The sequence below is a fragment of the Rattus norvegicus genome, chromosome 2 (assembly GCF_021556685.1).
Source record: "Rattus norvegicus strain SHRSP/BbbUtx chromosome 2, alternate assembly SHRSP_T2T, whole genome shotgun sequence".
In the NCBI taxonomy this organism is placed as follows: domain Eukaryota; kingdom Metazoa; phylum Chordata; class Mammalia; order Rodentia; family Muridae; genus Rattus; species Rattus norvegicus.
Window position 1 is genome coordinate 245,384,720 of NC_141535.1, and position 22,590 is coordinate 245,407,309.

Below are 22,590 nucleotides of genomic sequence, written 5' to 3' on the forward strand. Positions count from 1 at the left end.
GACACAGAGCTTTGCACATCCAGACGTTTGAAGCAGTGGGAGATAAAACACTTTCTCCCCTTGCAGATCGTCTTAAACTCAGGGATGCACAGTTGCTCTTAGCAGTAGAAGAGGCATGAGAACCACCAAAACTTACTTCACAGGCTCTGGGGACACTCGGGCTCCCGGCACAGGGACACCTCTGCCCCTCGATGTTGTCATTGCTGCTTACATTCTAGGTAACAAACCGTAGGAAGTTAACGCTGTTTTAAATGGAAAACAGCCGTTCATTAGGATTGGCTAAAGGGTCCTTGGCAAAAATTCAACTTAATAGGTGTGCAAGGCTGTGTGTGCACGCTCAGCAAAGTCTGTCCCAAGCTTTCAGGGATGTCACTTGTCACTGCAAAATCCCATTGACTGCTGATAAACAGTAGGGGGCAGGGTGTACAGAGCTGAAGGCAACTCTGAAATGGGAGGCTGCTAGACAGGCAATCGCAGTGGTCAAAGCCCACACAGGATTCTTCTTTACAACCTTAATCCATAGACCCTTGTTAGGAACCTGAGCCTAGAGATAGGCAGGCTAACAAGGGAGATCGAGGAGATACCTCAGTCTGCCCAGTGCCCACCTTGCAAGTATGAGGACATACACTTCATCCCCAGTACCCACGAAATAGCCAAGTCTGGGTAGTGTCACCTGTGGGTCACAGGGGACCACAGACCAGACAGCCTAGTCTAATCAATGACCTGCAGAAACCAATGAGCCCCGATTCAACCAACAATGAAGAATACCACTCCTACTCGACCTCTGGTCTCATACATGTATACATACTAACCCACAGACGCGTACACATACTAACCCTCATACATGTACACATACTAGCCCATAGACATACATACACCTCCCAACAGAGATAGGAGAGTAGAAATATATGGAGGAAATAACCAAGGGTTAAGCAATAGGTTGAGGATATCAGCTTTCTCGTTTGTGCCAGATCAATACTTATGATGGCCACAGCTGAGTTGGTGGGAAACTCGTTAACCAAGCAGACACCCACCTAATTTAACTCCAGTGGGCGTCCCACGCCTGGAGTAGATGTTTAGATTCTGCTGTTTGCTGAGGAAGCGTGACCTCACCGAACAGATTGCTAAGCATTGTTGAGCAGCAAGTACATGAGATTACCTTGGGTGTGAGAAATTGCTGCAGGTGTTCGCTCCAGAGAGGATACGGCAGCGTTCTGCCCTTTCTCGGGCACCCAGAATAACCCAGTCCACTCCAGAGAACGCTTTGAGAGAGGGATCAGGCTTTAATTTCAAGTAGCTTAAGACTTAAGGATTTTCAGAGCAGAGCCAGCGGACGGGAAGGCTCTGCTGCTTGGCTTTGCTTGTTCTTAGCACATAGGCTTCAGGGGGAATAAGGCTTTTCTCATAAGTGGGTCTGCAGTAGAACATGACTGTGACTAGTGGAAAGACTGGACATCTAGACTCAAGTTCCTGCTGGGACCGTCAGTCTTTCTGCCTCCTGGAGAGATTCTCCTCATCTCTGTGAGCCAGTCCTGTGTCTGCAGTCAGAACAAATAATGCCTCCTTCCTACACTCCGGGTACAATGCCACTGTCAACCATTCTAATAGCTAGTGTGTGTGTGTGTGTGTGTGTGTGTGTGTGTGTGTGTGTGTGTGTGTGTGTGTATGTCTGTGTGTGTGTGTGTGGTGTGCGTGCGTGTGCACTAATGCATCTGCAGATGTGTTCACTGCTGTGTGGAGGCCAGGAGTCATTCTCAGGCACTGCCCACCTTGAAACAGCACCTCTCATTGGCCAGAAACTCATCGAATAGTCTCCATTGACTGGGTAGCAAGCTACAGGACCCAAACCCACCTGTCTCTGCTTTTCCAGGTCTAGAACCTCAATTGTGCGCTAACATGCCTGGAAGTTTCACATGGGCTCAGGAGGTTAAACTCAAACCTTCATGTTTGTGCACTAAACACAGACTGAACCATTTCCCCAGACGTAATAGCCTATTACTTCACAGTCTGTAAATGACTTTTCTATGTCAAGGCTCTGCAATCACACCTGTTGTATATGGGTCGGTTGGTGGAAATTTTACTTATTGGTCTAAAGTAAATGCATTTAAGTTTCTTTTCTCAAGTTTATCCACATAAGTGTTTGGAGGTGGAACAAAGCTAACTTGTTATGAGACTTCTCTTTTCAGTCATTGGTGCCATTCACTAAAGACCTTTCCCATGCAAGATTTCTCCATAGTCTGAGACTGGCCCAGAACATGACAGGGTCTGAGCTACAGCCTCGGGAAAGGTTTGGATGTCTTACAACTCATCTGATCCGGAACATACCTCCTTGAGGGCTTTTGGGCCACCCACATCAGTTCATTCCAAAGGGCATTTGCTTTTCCACACTGGCTGTCCAAATTTTAAATCCCATGTCTCTAGGCTAAAATCCTAGTATATGTCATTCAAAGCGCAAGCAAACACACACACACACACACACACACACACACACACACACACACACACTCATTAAAAGTTTAAAAATATAAAGGAAATATTTAGTCAAAGATAATTTACTATGCACGTGCATCCGTGAGTGTGTGTGTGTGTGTACATCAGAAGACATTTCTGTGGATTTGGTCTTTTCTTTCTATGCTTCCTGTGTCCCTGGGATAGAACTCAGGCTTGTACAGCAAGTATCTTTATTTCTTGAGCTATTTTTGCTGGCCCTCACAGAGAACTTCTTGAGTTCAGACATTTTGTAGAGTATCCTCCAGTCATAAGCCACCTTAACCTCTCAACAGCCTTCTGTCTGAACCCTGTTCTGGTTGCACGGTTGAGATTTCTGTGGTAATCCTTGCGGATGTGCTCACACCTCACATGGTTCTCCGAGGAACTCTATCCCCAACCAAAGAACAGTCATTTTATAATGACCTTCTGACGAGTAGGACATTTACCCTTTTTATGCCCAAGTCTTCATGAACTGTGCGTTCCTATGCTTTGAATCACTCTCTCCCCAGCAATACAGCAGAGAAAGACTCACACAGTTGTGAACGGCCATCTGGAGTTCGTTACAGAATGGCTGCCTTTAAAATCGTTTTTAACTGTGCATTTATACGCATCTGAGTGTGAGTTTTGGACGTCTGTGACTGTGTTTGCCTATGGAGTTATCATACTCTAGCTCCTCTTTGCTTGATCTGAAGCCTGGAAGAACTTTTGATAGTATTTAAATCGGGGGGGGGGGGATAACAAATTCCTCAGCTTTTGCCGGCTTGAAATATCTTTATTTCATCTTTGTTTTGAAGGATGTTTCTGCTTGTAGAGGCTCAACTCTTCATGTTTTTTTCTCTTTTCCATGTTAACTTTTGCGTCAGGTCTCTGCCAAGAAGCTCCATCACCTGCCTTGCCAGTCAGTGTCTTTCCCCGGATGCTCTGCAGATTCTGTTTTCTCCTCGGCCGTTTTTGACGGCATAATTACGAGATTCCTGGAATGTCCTGGTCTTCTGCATCCCCCCCAACAGTTTTTCTGCCTGTGTTTGTTGAGATTCCTGGTTTTGCGGGTTTTAATTTTTTTTCAAATTCGGAAATCTTTTGTACATTACTGCTTGATTTTTTTATACGTTGGGAAGCTTGTTGTTTGTGTGTTAGCTTGAATATAAGCATGCTGTTTTGACTGACAGACGAGGCCGCAAACACTGCCTGTTTGTGGTGTATCCTAAACACCATCTTTACAGTGTTCCTGGGATATTCTCAGGCACATACACATTGTGTAATGTCTAAACAGGTCCAAGATGTCTTTTTGTCCCTCCTGCCCAACTTCTTAGAGTCTTTGGTGTGTGAATCAGATCAGGTGGTTTTGCAACAGTGTCAATATTTTGTCAATTGATTTTAAGAGCCATGAAAACTGTGGTTCTCTCTCTGTTGGCTCTCTCTTCTCTCTCTCCCCTCCTCTCCTCTCTCTCTCTGTCTCTCCCTCTCCCTCCCCCATCCCCTTCTCTTGACTGGAAAGTTCCAGACTGTGCTCAGGGACATTGGGAGGCTCACCTGGCTTGTTCCACTTCAGGAAATCCAGTGCTGTGAGAACTGAGTCTTGCTCTGCTTCTCCTTTAGAGGTACAATCTTTTCCTAAAACAAACAAACAAACACACCTCAGTGTGCTTATGTGTTTATGTGTCAGTGCAGATGCCCTTACCACAGTGTGCATGCAGAAGTAATGGCTCAAAGGTACAGCCCATCACGGTAGGGGTGTCATGCGTCATGGCGGTGCCAGGAGTTTGGGGTTCCTTGCTTACATCCCAGCCTTCCAGAAAGCAGAAGCCAGGAACGGGGACCAGGCTAAGGGCCACATCTAGTGACCCACTTGCTCTACTGAGGCCCCACCTTCTAAGTTTCCATAGTAACCCACAATAGTGCCGCCATCTGGGGACCAAATGTTCAAACTCATGAACCTCCAGGACAATCCACATTCAAACCATGACCATTTGCTAATTATGCACTGCTGCGGCATCTGCAGGCTTTCTTCCCAAGCGTGGGGCACGATTTGTAATTAGATGTTTATCTGTGTGCTTGTTTTCCACTGCCCATCTGCCTGGCAGCCCGTCACCTCAAAGAGGACAGGAATTGTGCCTATTTTGAACATCTTTGCATTCCTGAGCTCTGACAGATGGTAGATACTTGATGAGTATTTTCTGGCTAGCTATTGTGTAGGGCTGCGCGAGGTTGAAATGTATACCCTATAGCAAACAGGACACGGATCAAGTGTTAATGTTTGTCAAATGCCCAACACAAGAATGTTAAAGACTGTCCCAGCTTCTCTGCTGTATTTTTAGTGGAGTAAGTTTACTGTGGTGGGGCAGACACAGTGGCAGTTCTGAGCTGAGCTCATGGTCACTGTAATACTTTAGAGAGTATAGTTTAGGGATTCAATCACTTTCTCAATTTAAAAATGAATGAACTGGGTCACACGTACAGGGTGATCACTTAGAGCTAAGGTAGGAGGACCGTCTCCAGTCCCAGGTCAGCCTGGCCTACAGATTAACAAAAGATAAATACACATCATCTTTACTCGTGGAACTTGAAAAACAGAGACGACATTTCTCGGCACTCTTTACTCCCTCCGTCGCCCAGTGTCTTTCTGGCAAGCATTTAGGATTTTATCCTTGGACTCTCCTCTCTCTGTAGATGTGCGTGTTAATCCCCACACCTCCTTTCAGCTTCAGCTCCACTTGTTCAGTGCCCTCGGTGCACATGAAGGCCTCACTCAGAAACCTCATCTCTGTCCAGAAGCACTCAACACAGGTCTTCCAGCCCCGTTGGTTAGGATGGTGAGCTCAGTGGGCACCTCGTGTGGTCATCTACATCTCCCTCCCCCAGCATTTCCTTGACCCAGTGTCTGTCTGCCCCCCCCCCCCCAATGAGGCTACTTCGGTTTCCCAAATGAAGTCCTAGGTCTGTCCAATTATTCTTCATGCTGGAGCTAAATTGATTTTTGAAAAACAGACATGATTTCCCTGCTTAGAGTTTTTAAAGCTGTGTCCCTCTGGTATTACAGTAAAAAGAAAAAAATCCACCCAGCCTTCACACTCCCAGATAAGTCTCCCTCCTATCTTTTCTGCCTTCTCTGTCCTTTATGCCATGCCTTCCCAGCCTCCCTGCCTCCCCAGCCTACCTACCTCACACTTCCCTGTGGCACTCTTCCTCACCTTCATTTTTCCACCTCAGAAGCTTCTCTTGTTTTGTACTTCCTGCCTTGAGAACTAACCCTTCTGAACCTTGATTTCCTTGGTTCCTATCTGTTGGCAGCTCACAAGTTTCTCTACCCCCAAAGCTGAGTCAGGTTTCCTTTTTCACACTTTTGTAAGACCTCCCCTCTATGGTGCCTCGACATACTTACTCAATAATGGCTCTTATTTAGTTTACTATAGTCTTCTCTTAAGCTCCAACAGAGAAAGGCCCGTGTCTGTCTTACTCCTTGATGACTCTGATGCCTGAATGGTGTAGAATATAGTAAGGATTCCGTAATTATTTCTGGATTTGCTAAACCTTTGTAAGGTTTCCTGGCACACACTTGCCTCCGTAAAGAGGAAACAGGCATCTGAACAATGATATGTTAATAAATTAACAGATTTAAATGTGCTAAAAGGATCAAACTTGACCTCGCTTCTGTCGTTATTCAACGACAGCCTTCTATGGGAAAAATAAAGAGGATTATGGACTATTAAATGGAGAACGTTTGGAATAATGGGTATTTTTGGCAACTCCACAAGTTTATGTTCAGTTCCAGAAGGGAACGCGAGTCATGGCCAATATGGATGCTGGATAAAGGGAGCTAGTTGAGGTTCCCTTCTGATGGCAGGGTAGGAAGCAGGGGAGATTGAGCTCAAGAGAAGAACTATGGCAGGGAGATGCAGGGCAAGGCAGGTCTCCATGGCAGATTGCTGGGACAGTGTCGCTTGTGGTTCGTTTACCTTGGAGTGTGCAACAGAGTCTTCACAAAGTCATGAGCAGTTTCTAAAATATATACCACTGAACCTTCATTCCTGGCTTAAAGGGACAAAGAAGGAAAGAAAGAGGAAGGAAGGAAGGAAGGAAGGAAGGGAGGGAGGGAGAGAGGGAGGGAAAGAGAGAGAGAGAGAGAGAGAGAGAGAGAGAGAGAGAGAGAGAGAGAGAGAGAATCTGAGGGCATCACGGTTCCCTTTGTGATCATACCTCAAAGGACCAAAAACCTGTGTAGCCACACCTCTGAAAAGTGTCACCATCTTCCATCAGTACTATGACTGTCACCATCAGTACCATGACATCACCAGCCTCCATCAGTACCATGACATCACCAGCCTCCATCAGTACCATGAGCATCACCAGCCTCCATCAGTACCATGAGCATCACCAGCCTCCATCAGTACCATGAGCATCACCAGCCTCCATCAGTACCATGACATCACCAGCCTCCTTCAGTACCATGACATCACCAGCCTCCATCAGTACCATGACATCACCAGCCTCCATCAGTACCATGACATCACCAGCCTCCATCAGTACCATGAGCATCACCAGCCTCCATCAGTACCATGACATCACCAGCCTCCATCGGTACCATGACATCACCAGCCTCCATCGGTACCATGACATCACCAGCCTCCATCAGTACCATGACATCACCAGCCTCCATCGGTACCATGACATCACCAGCCTCCATCGGTACCATGACATCACCAGCCTCCATCGGTACCACTGCTCATGAACGTAACTGTAGTGCGCAAGTCCTTCGTTCTCGCATCTTGGAGGTCGTTCCAGATCTAAATGCTAACATCCATTAACCACTCCCGAGCAACCCTGGAAGTAACTCACACCGCTTTCCAATGTGGACACAATGGAGACTACATTTCCACACGAATTCTGGTGGTAACACCGCTTTCCAATGTGGACACAATGGAGACTACATTTCCACACGAATTCTGGTGGTAACAAGTCAAATTTTGTAGGATAAGGTTTGCCTTACCAAAGACAAGGTTGGTAGGGGACGCACCTTCATGGATATGCTAAGTGTATGAATTGTTAACATGCGTGTTCACGGCAGAGCAAGAATTGTGGAGGCGGACTTTTGGCTTACGGTCTACCTGATAGAGGCTCAACTGGGGAGACGTGAAATAAATTTCAGGCAGAATGCCAACTTGAACTTGATTCGTCTTGCTATATACAGAAGGACTTGTGGTTGTGCTTAAGTTGAAAGTGTCAAGTGGGAGAACCAAAATGTTTGGAAGGACCCAGGATTAAATCATGGAAGTAGTTGACCAACAGACTTGTCCCTGCCTTGTCCTATAAGGTCACAGAACCTAAACTCTTGTCCATTGAGATGTGGCTTTTCTCTTTTATTGGTGTGTTCAGTAAGCATTTATAGAATCCTTAGTTAGAAGATAAAGGCATAGTTCTTGCACTGAAAGCCAAGTAAAACCAAGGTGACAATGTTATTGCATGAAAAATAGGAAAATGAATAAATAAAGTTACTTAGCATAAAATCTGTTCTGCTTAAGTACTTATTGGAGGTATGTTCAAGGCTGCCATCAATCGCTTGAAGTTCAGGCTGCAACACAGGACTCATTATCACAGTGAGCTGTCATTGCGGCGCCCACTGCTGTCTGAGGTGTGGGTGACCTTGAACTGGTGTTTGTACTTTGGCATATATTCTAATATCTGTGTAAACCTACAGTGAAACCCCCAAATGTATCACTTCTGCATAGAGGCTATTTAGAGTGAAGGTGGGAGAATAAACCAGAGTGTTCTACTGTGTGTCTACATAAGGGGCCGGGGAAAGAGGGCCAATGGAGAGAAATGGACGAGAACAGTTATTAGACATGGATCAAACAATTCAACAAGGCCTTGTGCTTTGGACAATCAATATATGGTAATTTTTAAAGGAGTACTTCATCGCCATTCTCCTTCTCTTCCTCCCATTGCAGTCCTAGAGTACCCAGTCTCCTTGACTTTCCTTTTTGCCTTGAGGGACGTGCTTTGTTCTGTGTGGGTTGAGATCTGGCTTTGCTATGGTTCAGTGACTGTGAATGAAAGAGTCCCCTGATTCTCTACTTGCCGCTGCTTAATCCTCCCTTATCTCCCATTCGCTGGATGCTCCAGTGCTCCTGCTCGTCCACTTGTGAACCTTTTCTTTTCTTTGCCCCTCCCTGGACTGAAGCATGGCTATTGTTTTGCCTCTGACCTTCAAAGGGGAGCTATAATTAGTTAGCCAAGGCTGATGTATATGCGTGACGTGATCTTTAACCTTCAGGTTTTCCTTCAGGGGCGGGGAACTGACACACTGTCTTGACAACTATCAAACGTGCAGTGTCTGCCTGTACCACTTAGCTCCTCCTGTCTCTTGCTCTTGGCTTTCCTTCCTTTCCTTAAGACAATCTTTGGGATGAGTAAAGGCTGCAGAAGGCTGTCTCTTTACGTGATTTGCTCCTTTCTCTAGCCATACGACCTGGATAAGCCGGCATTGATTACTCCAGCAGTTCGGCTCGAGTCCCCAGGCTGCTGGTTTCACACTGTGAACTTGGATCATACACTCCATCATCTTTTTCGGCATTTTTACTGTGATGACCTTCCTAGGCATGCCTTTTTGTCTAAGAGCTTCTGTGCGACTGCATTCTGCCCCACCGCTGGGCAAGACCGGCTGCAGGGGGGCTTGACTGCACTCATCCCACACCACCGGTGGATGCTGGGCTTCAGGGAAGTGCGGAGACACAGCTCAGGGTGTCGGAAAACACAGTCTAAGATGTGGGAAAGCCAGAAGCTGGTGGTCCCTGGCTTCTGGGCCCCAAGCGCTGCTGAAGAACTGCAGAGAAGTCAGGAATGAAGTGTTGGGAGGTCTCTGGGCCTGAGACGAGACCAGCGCCCTGTTGGTTCTCAGACTCTTGGGAGGGGAACTCTGGCTTAGCTCAGCAGTGATTGTCGTAGCTTGGCATGGTTGTCTGGGAGAGTAGAGAGTGTTCTGAGGCTCAGTAGTCGAAGGCTTTCCCCATGCACCTCACAGTGATTCTTTATGAAAGAGACAGTCCAGGGTTCTAAACTATATGTTAACTGTTCATTGTGGAAAATAGATCCATACGCACTTCTTAGGGTGGACTTGAGATTAAATACCCTTTGCAGGGAGATCTGGGAAGGGGAGCCTATTGGGTAAAACGTCAGGGCCTCTAGGTACCTCATTAGCATGGAGAACTCTGTTACATGATTCCACAATTTGATTCCACAAGATTCCACTATTTGATTTCTCACTGGGCTGCAAGCTGCCCAGAGCAGAGACAGGGTCTTGCCATTTTTCTGTCCTTGGATCCAAACCGTGTGTAAAGAGAAGAAACCCAGAAACTTTGGGTTGATCAGAAGCAAGAAATACGAAAGTGCTTTTATCCAAAACAGCAAACAAATCTAAGAAGCATGGGTTGGTTCATCTCAGTCGTCACCTTGATGGGATCCGGAGTCACCTGGGGGGGACTCTTGGCCTGCCCGTGGGGATTATCTTCATTACGTTAACTGAGATGGGAAGACCCTGGGCTGTATGGAAAAGAGACAGTGAGCCAAGTGCAGGCTTTCATCTCCTTGTTTCCTGCTGTGACCAGCCCTCTCCAGAACCTACTCCTAAATCTCCCACCATGATGGACTGCCCCCTGGCACCATGGTGCAGAAGAAACCTGTTCTCTTTTAACGTGCTTTTATTGGGAATCACCCTGAAGTTCGGGGTTCCCTGTGTGGCTACTGGGTTCCCCTCCTGCTCATCTTCTACTTCCTGCTCATCTACTCACCCTTGCCACAGGCCTTGTTGGGGGGGAGTTACAGAAGCGTATGGGAGACTGCACGTCCTCCTTCACAGGGAAGTGCTGGTCCTGGACCGAGGAGATGGTCTTGAGCGCAGATCTCTTCAGGATGGTGTGACTGAGGGACATCACAGTGCTGGGCTAGGCACAGAGGAACTGGCATTCTCGCCCTGGTTAAGTTGCAAGTGAAAACAAGCAGTGCTTTGTTAGGAAATCCCAGCGAGCCGCCTCACGTACCGGCGTAGCAGTAATTGCTTGTTTGCAATTTATTTGCGAGATGGCACATTTATTGCCAAATATGTCTTTTTATTTACTTCCTCTTGTCTGCCGCCCACTGTGCAGATGCCACAGCTTTCTGCAAGGAATTGGTGTTATGTTTCTCTCCTTCTAGATGTCTTTTAAAATGTAGTTGGCATCAACGCGGGTAGAGTACCCACTTCCATTCTGAAACGCAGAGAACAGTGTGCAAACAGTATTAGCTTACGCTGTTGTGCCAAAGGCGTCTAGGACAAATTAGATTTGAACCTTTGGGTCAGGGATAAATTGATGAAAATGAGGGACATTAAAATGCGGGGTGAGGAAATGTGATATATGCCTGCATTAGGTGTATGTCAGTATTGTCACAGGTATTAGCCACAGTAGGGAAAGCTTCTACAGAATTGACTGACCGTGCTTGACAGGGACCTTGGCGCAAGTGCTAAGGTTGACTCAGGAGTACTTTATAGCATGCAACATTGTGTCAGTAAATTGTGTTTCATGAAAGACTAAAACGTCTTAGGGTACAATCTACTTGACAATTCCGGTCCTCCCGGAAGCAGCAATGACTGTTAGAGGTGATCTTTAATTGCTTCAGTAAATGATTAAAATAGATTTGTATTGTATTCATTTATTTATCTCAAATGTTTCTGATCGCCACCAGCTAACAATGTGGTGCCATGAGAGGAAGCGACTGAGGGAAAGTGGGGGGGCGGGCGGCGAACGGAAGGAAGAAAGCAGAGTCTAGGGAAGAAGAGGAGGAGGGAGAAAAACCTCTTCACCAGAGCCTTCACCATCTGTCTGGCTTTGACGCCCCCTGTTGGAGGTCCCTGTGTTATCAGGGAGAAGCCCTCACAGGGATAAAGGCTGCTGTTGTGGTGAACGCATCCCTCACTTCTTATAGCAACCTGTGACCGAGCTTCAGCCTGGCTTACAGAGTAGGGATAGATTCATAGCTGGTGCCCAGTGTCCTCGGAGAATGGGAGGTGGAGCTGGCTTGAGCTTCTGACTGGCAGAGCCTAATCTCACCTGTCCTACAAGTATCTCTTTCTAGACTGAAAGTGTTCAAGTGGTTGCATGCCACAAGGCAGCCATTATTTCCAAGTACTAACACACAGTGTTTCTTCTTTCCCATGGTGGCTGTGTGGCTTTTTCATCCTGTAGACACTGGCTGCCTTCACGACCGTCTTGTCTCTTCTTTCAAAATGCTCCTCACACGAGGAATACACTTTCTAGCTTCTTCTCCACCACCTTACCCTGAGCTCTAATATTACTGTACTTTGTTTTTGCTTGTTCTTAATTGTGTGTTTGTGTGTGTGTCTGTGTGTGTATGTTGTGTGTGTATGTTGTGTATGTATGTTTGTGTGTGTATGTTGTGTATGTGTTTGTGTGTGTATGTTTGTGTGTGTGTTTGTGTATGTATGTTGTGTGTGTATGTTTGTGTGTGTTTGTGTGTGTATGTTGTGTGTGTGTGTGTGTGTGTGTGTGTGCGCATATGTGAAGGTCGGAGATCATTGACAGCTGTCATTTCTCAGGTAATGTCCACTATTTTTTTTTTATCCAGGGCCTCTCACTGACCAAGTGCACTAGGCTAGCTAGACACCATGAACAGAGAGCTCTTTCTCTGCTTCCCCGGTGTGGGAATTACAAGACTCTATAACTTGTGATGGTTAGTTTCAACTGTCAACTTGACATAATCTATAATTGTGTGGGAAATGAATTCCCTTTTAAAGTTATTATTATTATTATTTCATTTTTTAACAGTCTAGTTGTTATTCCTCACCTGGTCCACCCTCTGATAGTTCCTCAAACCATACCTCCTCTCCCTGTCTCCAAGAGAATGCCTGCCACCCCACTAGTCCTCCCCACTCCCTGGGGCCCCAAGTCTCTGGAATGTTAGGTGTGTCTTTCCTCACTGAGGCCAGACCAGTCAGTCCTCTGCTGTATATGTGTTGGGGGCCTAGTGTATGCTGCCTGGTTGGTGGCTCAGTATCTGAGTGATCCCAAGGTCCAGGTTAGTTGGGACTACTGATCTTCCTGTGGGGTCACCCTCCTCCTCAGCTTCTTCCAGCTTTTCCCTAATTCCACCACAGGGGTCCCGGCTTCTGTCCATTGGTTGGGTGTAACTATCTGCACCTGACTCTCTCAACTGCTTGTTGGGCCTCTGTGAGGGCAGCCATGCTAGGCTCCTGTCTGTAAGCACATCATAGCATCAGTAATAGTGTCAGGCCTTGGAGACTTCTCTTGAGCTGGATCCTGATTTGGGCCTGTCATTGGTAACTCTAACAAAACGAGTGAAAGATCTGTATGACAAGAACTTCAAGCCTCTCAAGAAAGATAGCGAAGAAGACTTCAGAGAATGGAGAGATGGCCAGTGCTCGTGGATTGGTAGGATTAACATAGCAAAAATGGCTATCCTACCCAAAGCCATCTATAGAATCAAAGCAAACCCCATTAAAATTCCAACACAATTCTTCAAAGACATGGAAAGAGCAATTTTCAAATTCATCTGGAAACAAATGAAAAATCCAGAATAGCGAAAACAATTCTTAACAGTTAAAGAACTTCTAGGAGAATCACCATCCTTGACCTCAAGCTATACTACAAAGCAATAGTGATAAAAACTGCATGGTATTGGTACAGAGACAGACAGGTTGATCAATGGATTAGAATTGAAGATCCAGAAATAAAGCCACACACATACAGACACTTGGTCTTTGACAAAGAAGCAAAAAATAAACAATGAAAAAGAAAAAGGAAAAGAAAAGGAAAGCACCTTCAACAAATGGTACTGGCCTAAGGGAGGTCTGCCTGTAGAAAAATGAAAATAGATCCATATTTGTCACCTTGCACAATGCTCAAGTCCAAGTGCATCAAGAACCTCAACATAAAACCAGGTACACTGAATCCAATAGAAGAGAACGTGGGAAAAAGCCTCAAACTCACTGGCGTGTGTGGAGGTGAGGATTCCTAAACAGAACCTCAATGGCCCAGGCTCTAAGATCAAGAATTGGCAAATGGGACCTCATGAAACTGGAAAGCTTCTGTAAGGCAAAGGACACAGTCAATAGGACAAATCTACAGCCTACAGATTGGGAAAAGATCTTCATTAACCCCACATCCAATAGAAGGAAAGGAACCTTTTGAGGCACTATCTAAATCCAATGGGGAATCTATGTGAGATCATCTCCATCTGGTTAATTGAGGTGGGAAGCCCGCCCTGAATGAGTGAGGCCCCATTTCTTGGGTTGAGTCCAAGGAAGAAACGATAAAGGAGAGAAAGAGCTGAGGACTGTTCTCCATCCAGAAGGTGGATACACTGTGACCGTTGGCATAAAGCACCTGCCACCTTGGTTGACCTCCCTGCGTTGAAGGATGGTAAACTGTAACCGTGAGCCAAATTAGCTCTTTTACTTTTAAGCTGCTTTTGTGGGGTGCTTTATCACAGCAAGAGGAAGAGAGACTAAAACACACACTGTCCGAGTTGGGGTTTCTGTTGCTGAGGTAAAACCCTGTGACCAAAAATGACCTGAAAAGGGCTTGTTTCGTCTTGCAACTCTCAGCTCACACTTTTTTGGGAGTGTGTGTGTGTGTGTGTGTGTGTGTGTGAGAGAGAGAGAGAGAGAGAGAGAGAGAGAGAGAGCAGTTAAGATGCATGTGGGCACTGTGTGGGGGTGAGTGTGAATGTGTTCATGTGCAGAAGCCTGAGTTTAATGGCCAGGCATCTTCTTTTATCCCTCTCCACCTCTTATATTGAGGGAAGTTCCTTGGTGAACTTGGGCATCCCTGTTTATTCAGCTAGTCTGGCCAGTTTGCTCTGGGGACTCTTGTGTCTGCTGGGATTAAGGGTGGAACACCACACCCAAATGACTTTTATGTGGGTTCTAGGGACCTGAACCCAGAGGGTCCTCACACTTGGGTACCAAGTCCTTTACCCAGCAGGCCATCTCACCAATCTCTGGATTTTTTAAAATGTTTGTTTATTTATTGTGTCTTATTTGTATGGGCATTTTGTCTGCTCCTGGGTGTTTGTGAGTTTACTTTGTTCATAAGAGTGTCCATGGAAAGCTGTAGAGGGACTGGCAATACAGATGATTATGAGCCACTATGTGGGTGCAGGGAATCGAACCCAGGTCTTCAAGAAGAACGAAAGCACTGGGCCATCTCTGCGGTTTGTGAGAACCAGATTCAGGCCATTGGGCTTGCAAGGCTTACACTTGAATGGCTTTCTCCGACATGCCGGATGTATAATTTCCATTACATCACTTCTGGAAAAACTTAGAGCTTGGCTGCTCCATCTCTCTAGTGTTGCTAATCTCAAATGGAGGATGAAGATCCTAGAAGGAGAGAACAGGACACGACCCTCACACTGATTTCCCACTAAGCTCTAAGCCTTGCAGCTTTCCCCCACCATGCCTTGCGGCTTTCCCCCACCATGCCTTGCGGCTTTCCCCCACCATGCCTTGCGGCTTTCCCCCACCATGCCTTGCGGCTTTCCCCCACCATGCCTTGCGGCTTTCCCCCACCATCCCTTGCGGCTTTCTGCCACCACTGATGTTTATCTCCATTTGTCCCCAGCCTTCACCGCAACCCTGCACCTTCCAAGCAAGAAGGAGTGAGAGTCACATCTAAAGTGTCACATGATGTCACGGTACTAGGCTATATTATGAGTGGAGTGCTCGCACAGGGGACTTATTCGCTCTAGGGTTTTTTTCTCTCCAGCTGTTGGAGACTCAGAATAACTTGACCCTGTGTATGAATACACAGTCAGCTTGCAGATGGCATGAATATTCTCACCAAAATCTTTGGGCGAGATGTTAGTTTATTGAGAAAGCAACAACCAACAGCAGCAGCAGTTCAACCAAACTATAAATGCATAAAACATGAAATGTGATTTACAAGGAAGTCAGAAGCATTCCGCACAGCACTCAGCCTGGGAGGGGCATTTCCACGCCCTGTTTTGTCTCTTTCCTGGGCTTCCATTTGTACCACTGCAGAGCTGCAAGTCCCTGGTCAGGCTCCCCAGCGTAGCATGAGGACAGCCATTGTGGGAATGAACTGAGATGCTACAAGGCAGAATCCACCAGGGCTTGTGTGTTGGACTGGCTGGGACTGACCGTCTGTACCTGCACTCACTCTAGATGGAGCTGAACCAGAGAGTGGAATTTATTATCCACGAGGGTGGGGTCTCTCAGCGGAAGGCAGAGGCTGTCTGTGACCATTTGTGAGCATATGTGACTAGAAGTGTTCCACAGAAAGTTGTACTGACCCTGAAGTTTTTAATAAACTTCAATATATTATGTACAGATAATTTGGGACATTAAAGGCTGATGCAGACATTAAGAACTCAGAAACGGAAAGGGAGCCTTTCATCAATGACCTGGATATATTATTGTGTGTCCTGAGCATCAAGACTTGCACTTACATAATGCATGGTCCCTTTGGTTTTTTTTCATGTGGTAAGTGAAAACTGTGTGTCTCCGATAAGAGCTCTTACCACACTGAAGGTGAGCCAGCCACTGTTAGCCTGTAAGGTTGTGTCTTTATGTTTGAGGCTATTACATGCTAGTGTGTGTATAGGCTAAGAGTGTGGACAACGGGGCCACTCAGACCTCAGTGTGAAACCCCAGGTCCCTGATTACAGCAGAATGACCTGAGTAAGACCAGGAGCACCGACATCTTTTGTGAAGAGTGTGATTTTACCGAGAGAGATGTGTGAACAAATCTTCCTCCTAGCCACAGGAGGTGTTCAGAATCTAATCTGTCATTCTTGATATTGTTTCCCAACCAGTCATAGCTTACAAACGCTTAAAACTGGAATCTTTTTAAATATTGCAAATTTTGAGACATGGTTTCTTTGTGTAATCCAGGCTGGCCTCAACTCTTGGCAATCTACCTGGGATATAGGTGTGCATCACCATGCCTGAATTCTTTTGTGTTTGTACATGTTCATGTGCATACAGTTCGTGCATGCCTATGAAGGTCAGGGTACACCCCTTTTGTTCTTTAGATAGGATCTTGCCTGGAACTCAGAAACTTGGGAAGGGAAGCTGTCAGTGAGCTCTAGGAATCCTCCTGTCTCTGTCTCAGCACACAGGGACTACAGGCGCACATTGCCACACCTGGCTTTTTTAGGTGAGTTCTGGGGATTGGAGTCAGGTTGGTTAATTTGCTTGCAAGGCAAGTACATGTCCTACCGAGCCATCTACACAGCCCCTCCCTGGAATCGCCGTCCTGACTTTGGCCCTCAACCATTTGTTCCTGTCAGTCAGGTTGATACGAAGCTCAGGACTGAGAACAGTTGTAAAGTACACCCAGCAGCTTTACACAGGGAATTCTTTTTTTTTAAAATTATTAATTCTCTGACAGTTTCATAATTATTTTTCGACCATATTGATCCCCTCCCCTAATCCCTCTCAGATTTCGACTTTCCTTTCCACCTGACTTTGTTCTCTCTCTTCCTCTTTTTCTTTAGTCATTATTATTACATATATCTCTATCCATCTATCTATCTATCTATCTATCTATCTATCTATCTATCTATCTATCCATCCTATTGAACCCAGTTAATATTACTTTAAGTATATGTTTTTAGGGCTGACCTTGGTACTGTATATACAACCAGGGGGCTCATCCCTGAGGAAGACCCCCTGGGGTCTCTTAGCAGTCATTACTGCCTGTAGCTCTTCATCTAGGGTAGGGGGCTTTACTCATGCACGTTGGCATATCTACTAGCATTGTCATTGTTTGGGTCTTGCTTAGGTGACCAGATTGTTCACATTTTGTGGGTACAGCTTTCCTGTCCGATTTTGCAGTGAATCTCCGAGTCCTCCGGCACTTAACGACTTTTCTGTTCCCTCTCTATGTCCCTCAGCCTTTGGCATAGGGGTTGTGTGTAGCTGGAATAGTTGTCATCGACCGTCCTACTACATATGGTTCTCCTCTGCATTTTGACTGGTTGTGTCTTTCTGTAATGGTTCCAATGTGCTGCAAAAAGAAGCCTCCTTGATGAGGCTGAGAGCCACACTCTCCTGTGGGTTAATAAGAATGCAGGCAGACACCATGCTGCCTTAGGGAGGTGGCAATACCTTTCTCCTCTAACTTTTCAATCACTTTAATGGGCTGGCAGGCCAGATAAAGCACCAGAGAGGAGGGATTCATTGGAAGAGTGTCTCCCCTCCCACGCACAATCAAAAGGTACCCTTGGATGCACAGGTTGCCCTCAGAACTAAGGTAGGTTCCTTAAAGTTGAAGACAACACTTAGCAGAATTAAAGTGCTGCCCCTCAGTCACCACTCCCCGGCCCCCAGCCATGCTGTCTATTCTGCACGTAGTTGGAGAACTTAATGCATATTCAGTTGTGTGTGTGTGTATGTGTGTGTGTGTGTGTGTGTGTGTGTGTGTGTCTAAGGAAACTTGTGACGTTTAAACAGTAAAAATGAATAATTAAAGGCCTCATTTTCTGGTGATAAATTTTGATGCGTGTGTGATCAATTTTTTTTGAGTCTGTACAAATCATTCATTATGAATATTGGAAACGTTCATGACTTCACTCCCCCACTCCCAAACCTCCTCCTACTCTTCCAACACTGTGTGTCTGGGGATTAATACAAGCACCCCTTACCCTTAGCAGAGTCACCCAGACAGAAGATCTTACCACACTGCACACATGCACCGTATTGTTAGACCTACAGTGCTTGTGCACATCCCATCTCCATAGCTGTGGAGCAACGGTTAAGAGAATTACTGCTACTTCAGAAGACAGGCGTGTGACTCCCAGCAAACATGTCAGGTGTCCATAACTCTAGCCCAGGCCTGAATCTCTGTGGGTACTTGAACCCATGTGCACATACATTTACATATAATTAAAACTAACTTAAGAAATAAATCTTTAAAAAAATCTGTGCCATAGACTGGAATAACTGTTCATGCAGTGTTTACACTGTTTACTTGGTATCTCACTGGTATTATAAGCAATCTGTATATATAGATTATGTATAGGGGACAATACATATGTATCACATGCAAGTTTTATGCAGTTTTCTATGAGACCTGAGCATTAGAACCAGCCTCCTGGGATTCTGAAGAACGCTGTGGATCTGCTGACCCACTGACCTTCTGTTATTGTGTGTTAACATTCATGGGCTGGGATTTCTCAGGGCAGGAGAGATGGTATAGAGTACTAGCCATTAAACTCTGCACATAAATATTTGTTTGCCCTTTGTGCTTTTTCCTAGAAAGTACAGAGTTCGAGGATCAAGACCTGGGTGAGTTAATCAACGTTAGTCTAAGAATTCTCCATGACAGTCTCTCCAGTAATAGATATGTCACTTTTCCCAGAATCTGGGGCAACTACATGATCGCTCACAGAAAGAAATCCTTTCTTGGCTCCTCTATGAAGTGAGTTTCTCACTGGGAAGTTGTAAACATTTCTACCAGGAAGAGCATCCCACAGCAAACAGGATTACGAGGCTTTGCCTCCGTCCCCTGCATCTTCCACTTTTCACTTTAGTTTAGGGCTTTGGCACACAAGGAGTCCTGCTCAGATCTCTCTCCATCAGCGATCCCACCATCGGGCTTTGAAGAGAGTGTGAGTGTCTCAGTCCTTCATGTGACAGGTGGCTCTCACCATAATTGGCCACACAGAACTAGAGCTTGCACTGAAGGGATGGGTTTGGATGTTGGCAGCTGGGGGGCTGCCAGCCCATGAAATACAGATCTCAAGGCCTGCCCCAGATTAGCAGTCAGAGCCTCCATCCTCACACATTTCCAGAGGCTGATGTGTCTGTCACTGGAGTCCGAGCAACACTGAATTCAGGAGTGCATCTCTCTTGTCCACTCTTACTGCCCCTGAGAATCAGAAAGGGAGACTTGCTGTGCCTTCTGACATTTACTGGGACCCCAAATTCTCAACTAGAAGTTTAGATATGGGGCAAGAGTGTTAAAATTTATTCTATCAGTAATCTGGAAATAATAAATGTGTTAACTATTGAAATGTGTTAAGTAAATATATTAATTAATTTCGCTTATTATTTTATGATGTACTAATAAACAAAACTTCACATCGTACCTGAGAAACAATTATTATTTGTCTGTTAAAGTCATTGCAATTCTAAATATGATTATACATGCATTTTCTACATCTATTATCGAAGTACCTTTGTTATCCTTTGTGTACTTTATCTATCTAGATTCTAAACTTTGTTCTCACACTTAAATACCACTTATAGTTTCAAATTTTCTTTCCTTAAATGTTTTAATTTGGTCCCTTATGATCCTGCAAGGTAGGTAGGTGACCGAAACGCTTAGAGGCTATTATGTAACATTTCAAACATTGACACTGGGGACAGAAAGATGACAGATGATATCTTGGGAAGAAGTAGATGCCGACTTTGCTGTCAGAAACCAGTAAATTATTCTAACTTTCAATGAACCATGAACCAAAACAATTCATTTTCTTTTCATTCATAAATCTTAGCTTCCCAATTAGGAAAAAATAATTAGGTCTATAATAAAATCCCCATCTTTCTGACAAGGTTTTTGAGATAAATGAACCAAGAACGAATAAGCACTATATCTTGGTTATAAAATAGTCTAAGGCTAGAGGGACCCTTGGGTGAGATGTCTCCTTGGACAGACAGGAGTCCAAGGACAAGGCCAGCAGAGATGCTGCCCCAAAGCTCTGTCTTTCTCCCAGAGAAGGGGTGCAGGAGCTGTCCCACCATAAGCATACCCTCAGCTCCTAGGAGCAGGAGCTGTCCCACCATAAGCATACCCTCAGCTCCTAGGAGCATACCTGTTGCTGGGGAAACATCCAGAGAGCATGAAGCCTAGAAGTCAGGGTGTGTGGCTGTGTGGCTTGACACTCACGGCCGTTTGTCTTTGCCTTTTGAATTGTTCCTTCAGGGTCTGCATGTCTTTTTAAGACTATGATGTTAAAGTGTAAGTGTGCTAACAATGTGAGTGAATTTAGGTAAACCTGAGTATTGAATATATGCCAAAAGTATTGAATATTAACCAACAGGAATATGTTTCAACAGACCAAGGGCTACCATAGATTCACTGGTAACCTTCCTGGCCACTTTTAAAAAACTCTCCTTCCCTCCTTCCTTCCTTTCCTCCATTCCTCCCTCCCTCCCTCCTTCTCTCTCTCTTCTTCTCCCTTCTCCTTCCTCCCTACCTCCCTTCCTTCTTTCTTCATAAGTTCTCACATAGCCAAGGCTGGCCCTGAATACACTGTATAGACAAGACTGTCCTTGAACTTCTAATCCTTCTGCCTCTACCTCCCAAGCACAGGGATTACAGGTATCGGTCATGTTCCAGATTCCTTCTGTCCTCCTGAAGGGGAGGGTGACCCTCATCCTCTCTAAGACTGCTACCTGCACCGGTTGTCCCACCACCATCTCAATATAGACTTGCCTTCGTTGGCCGTTTAACACTGAAAGACATCAGACCTCAGTCCTGGGAGGGGAGTACCCCTTCTCCCTGACCATATTACCCCTTTTCTTCACAGAGGTTGCTTTGTGGCCTGACTTCCTCCCTCTAAGCCCCCCCTCCCCACCTCTTGTGCTCACTGGTGTGATGTGTGCCCCTTCCTGAAACAGATCTCTGTATTATTTCACTGCTCCAGGGTTTTATTTCTCACTTTAGTTTTAGGAGCGTCAACACAGTCAGCCAGTCTTTGAGAGGTGCATTGCCGTGGCTACGCAAACGTCACGCCCTGGCTCCTCTTCTCTCTCTGATGTCTCCTCTCTGTCTGCCTTCTCACCTGTATGGTCCAAGTACTGAGGGACCTCAGGATGTATTCTTTCTCTTTCCTCATGGCTCCTTCTGGTCACTTAACATCACCTCCTGAGTGTTCCCCTCCAGCCCTGATTCTCTTTCTTGACCTGGCTCTCTTGACTGACCTTGTGTCTCACTGGAACTTACTCCATCTCTGAAATGCATCAGAGCGAAGCACCTTGGTGCTTCCGGCCAGTTTCCACAGCCTCTTGCCTTAAAGTTTTAGATGCAGCATTTGCCTGGAGCCCCGTTTCCTTAGAGCAATTGGAAGACTCTTGAAGTCAGGGTGAGGATAAAGCAGAATACCTGTTTAAATAAGATAAAGCGAACTACTGTTTAAATTTTCACCGCCCAAATGGGAATGGTTTAACATTACTTTTTCCTTTAATTACACTTTATTCCATTTAGCCTATTTTAGTCTGGTAGTATATAAATATCAGCAATTACAAGGCTATATATATTAGTCTACGTCATCTTAAGTATTGGCTGTTGACCTTATACTTTAATACTGGTACAGCTGTTACAACTTTAAAATATTTTAGCCTTGTTTCTGTCAGTATATGGACATCCCTAGATTTATAGCACCACTTTTAACGAAAGAAAGAAGAAAAACTGACTGGACTCTTTGTATCTTTAGCATTGTTAATTTTATGTCGCCGTGATTTTATCTACCTAGTCTAAGTTCATGTGGATTGAGTGGTATTTTGTGATGTGTCCTCGTTATCCAAATGCCAAGGTTAAAATGTTCTATAATTTTAATTGCTCTTCTGTCCCACTCAATCACAATGTCAGTGTTAGCCGTAACTGCGGCAATAAAAAATTATTGTAAAAGTAGACCTGACTTCAAGCGCAGCCTCATCCCCCGGAGCTCATGTAAATGTGAAGGGGAAGGGTGTGTTTCCTGAGCAAAATGGATTATGTGAGGCTGACTTCCGGTTCATCAGGCAGGCGCTCTGCCTTTATCGGCAAGTGTATGTTCCATGTGGCAATTCAGAATGTTTTCCTCTCTCACAGAGGGAGCACCGCCTGTTGGCACAAAATGTAGCTCTCAGAGATTCCTCCTGCCTGTGGTAAGGAGCTCTCAGAAGGCTTAACTACTGAGAACATGGCTTCCCACCTGGTTTTCTTACCACTACACTAACTCTCTTCACTTCTCATGGGTTAAGTCATTGACAAGTGCAAATCCTTTATTGGTTAATTTTTAAAATGGTTTGGACTAGTGCCTAAGGCTTTAAAATTATTAAAATCAGGTAAAGTAAGGCTTAGT

General features: G+C 45.4%; 1 protein-coding gene across 8 annotated transcripts in view; it reads left to right on the forward strand.

Moving 5' to 3' along the window:
- Slc44a5 (solute carrier family 44, member 5) overlaps positions 1 to 22,590 on the forward strand; it is a 296,716-nt gene that overhangs the window by 134,782 nt on the left and 139,344 nt on the right. For 6 of the 8 annotated variants that reach the window (XM_087629441.1, XM_087629445.1, NM_001439688.1 and 3 more), the window contains 1 exon segment: positions 18,779 to 18,808. The exons of the other annotated variants lie outside the window; for them this stretch is intronic. In XM_087629441.1, coding sequence (XP_087485567.1) covers positions 18,779 to 18,808 — 30 coding nt within the window. 8 annotated transcript variants of the gene reach the window in all.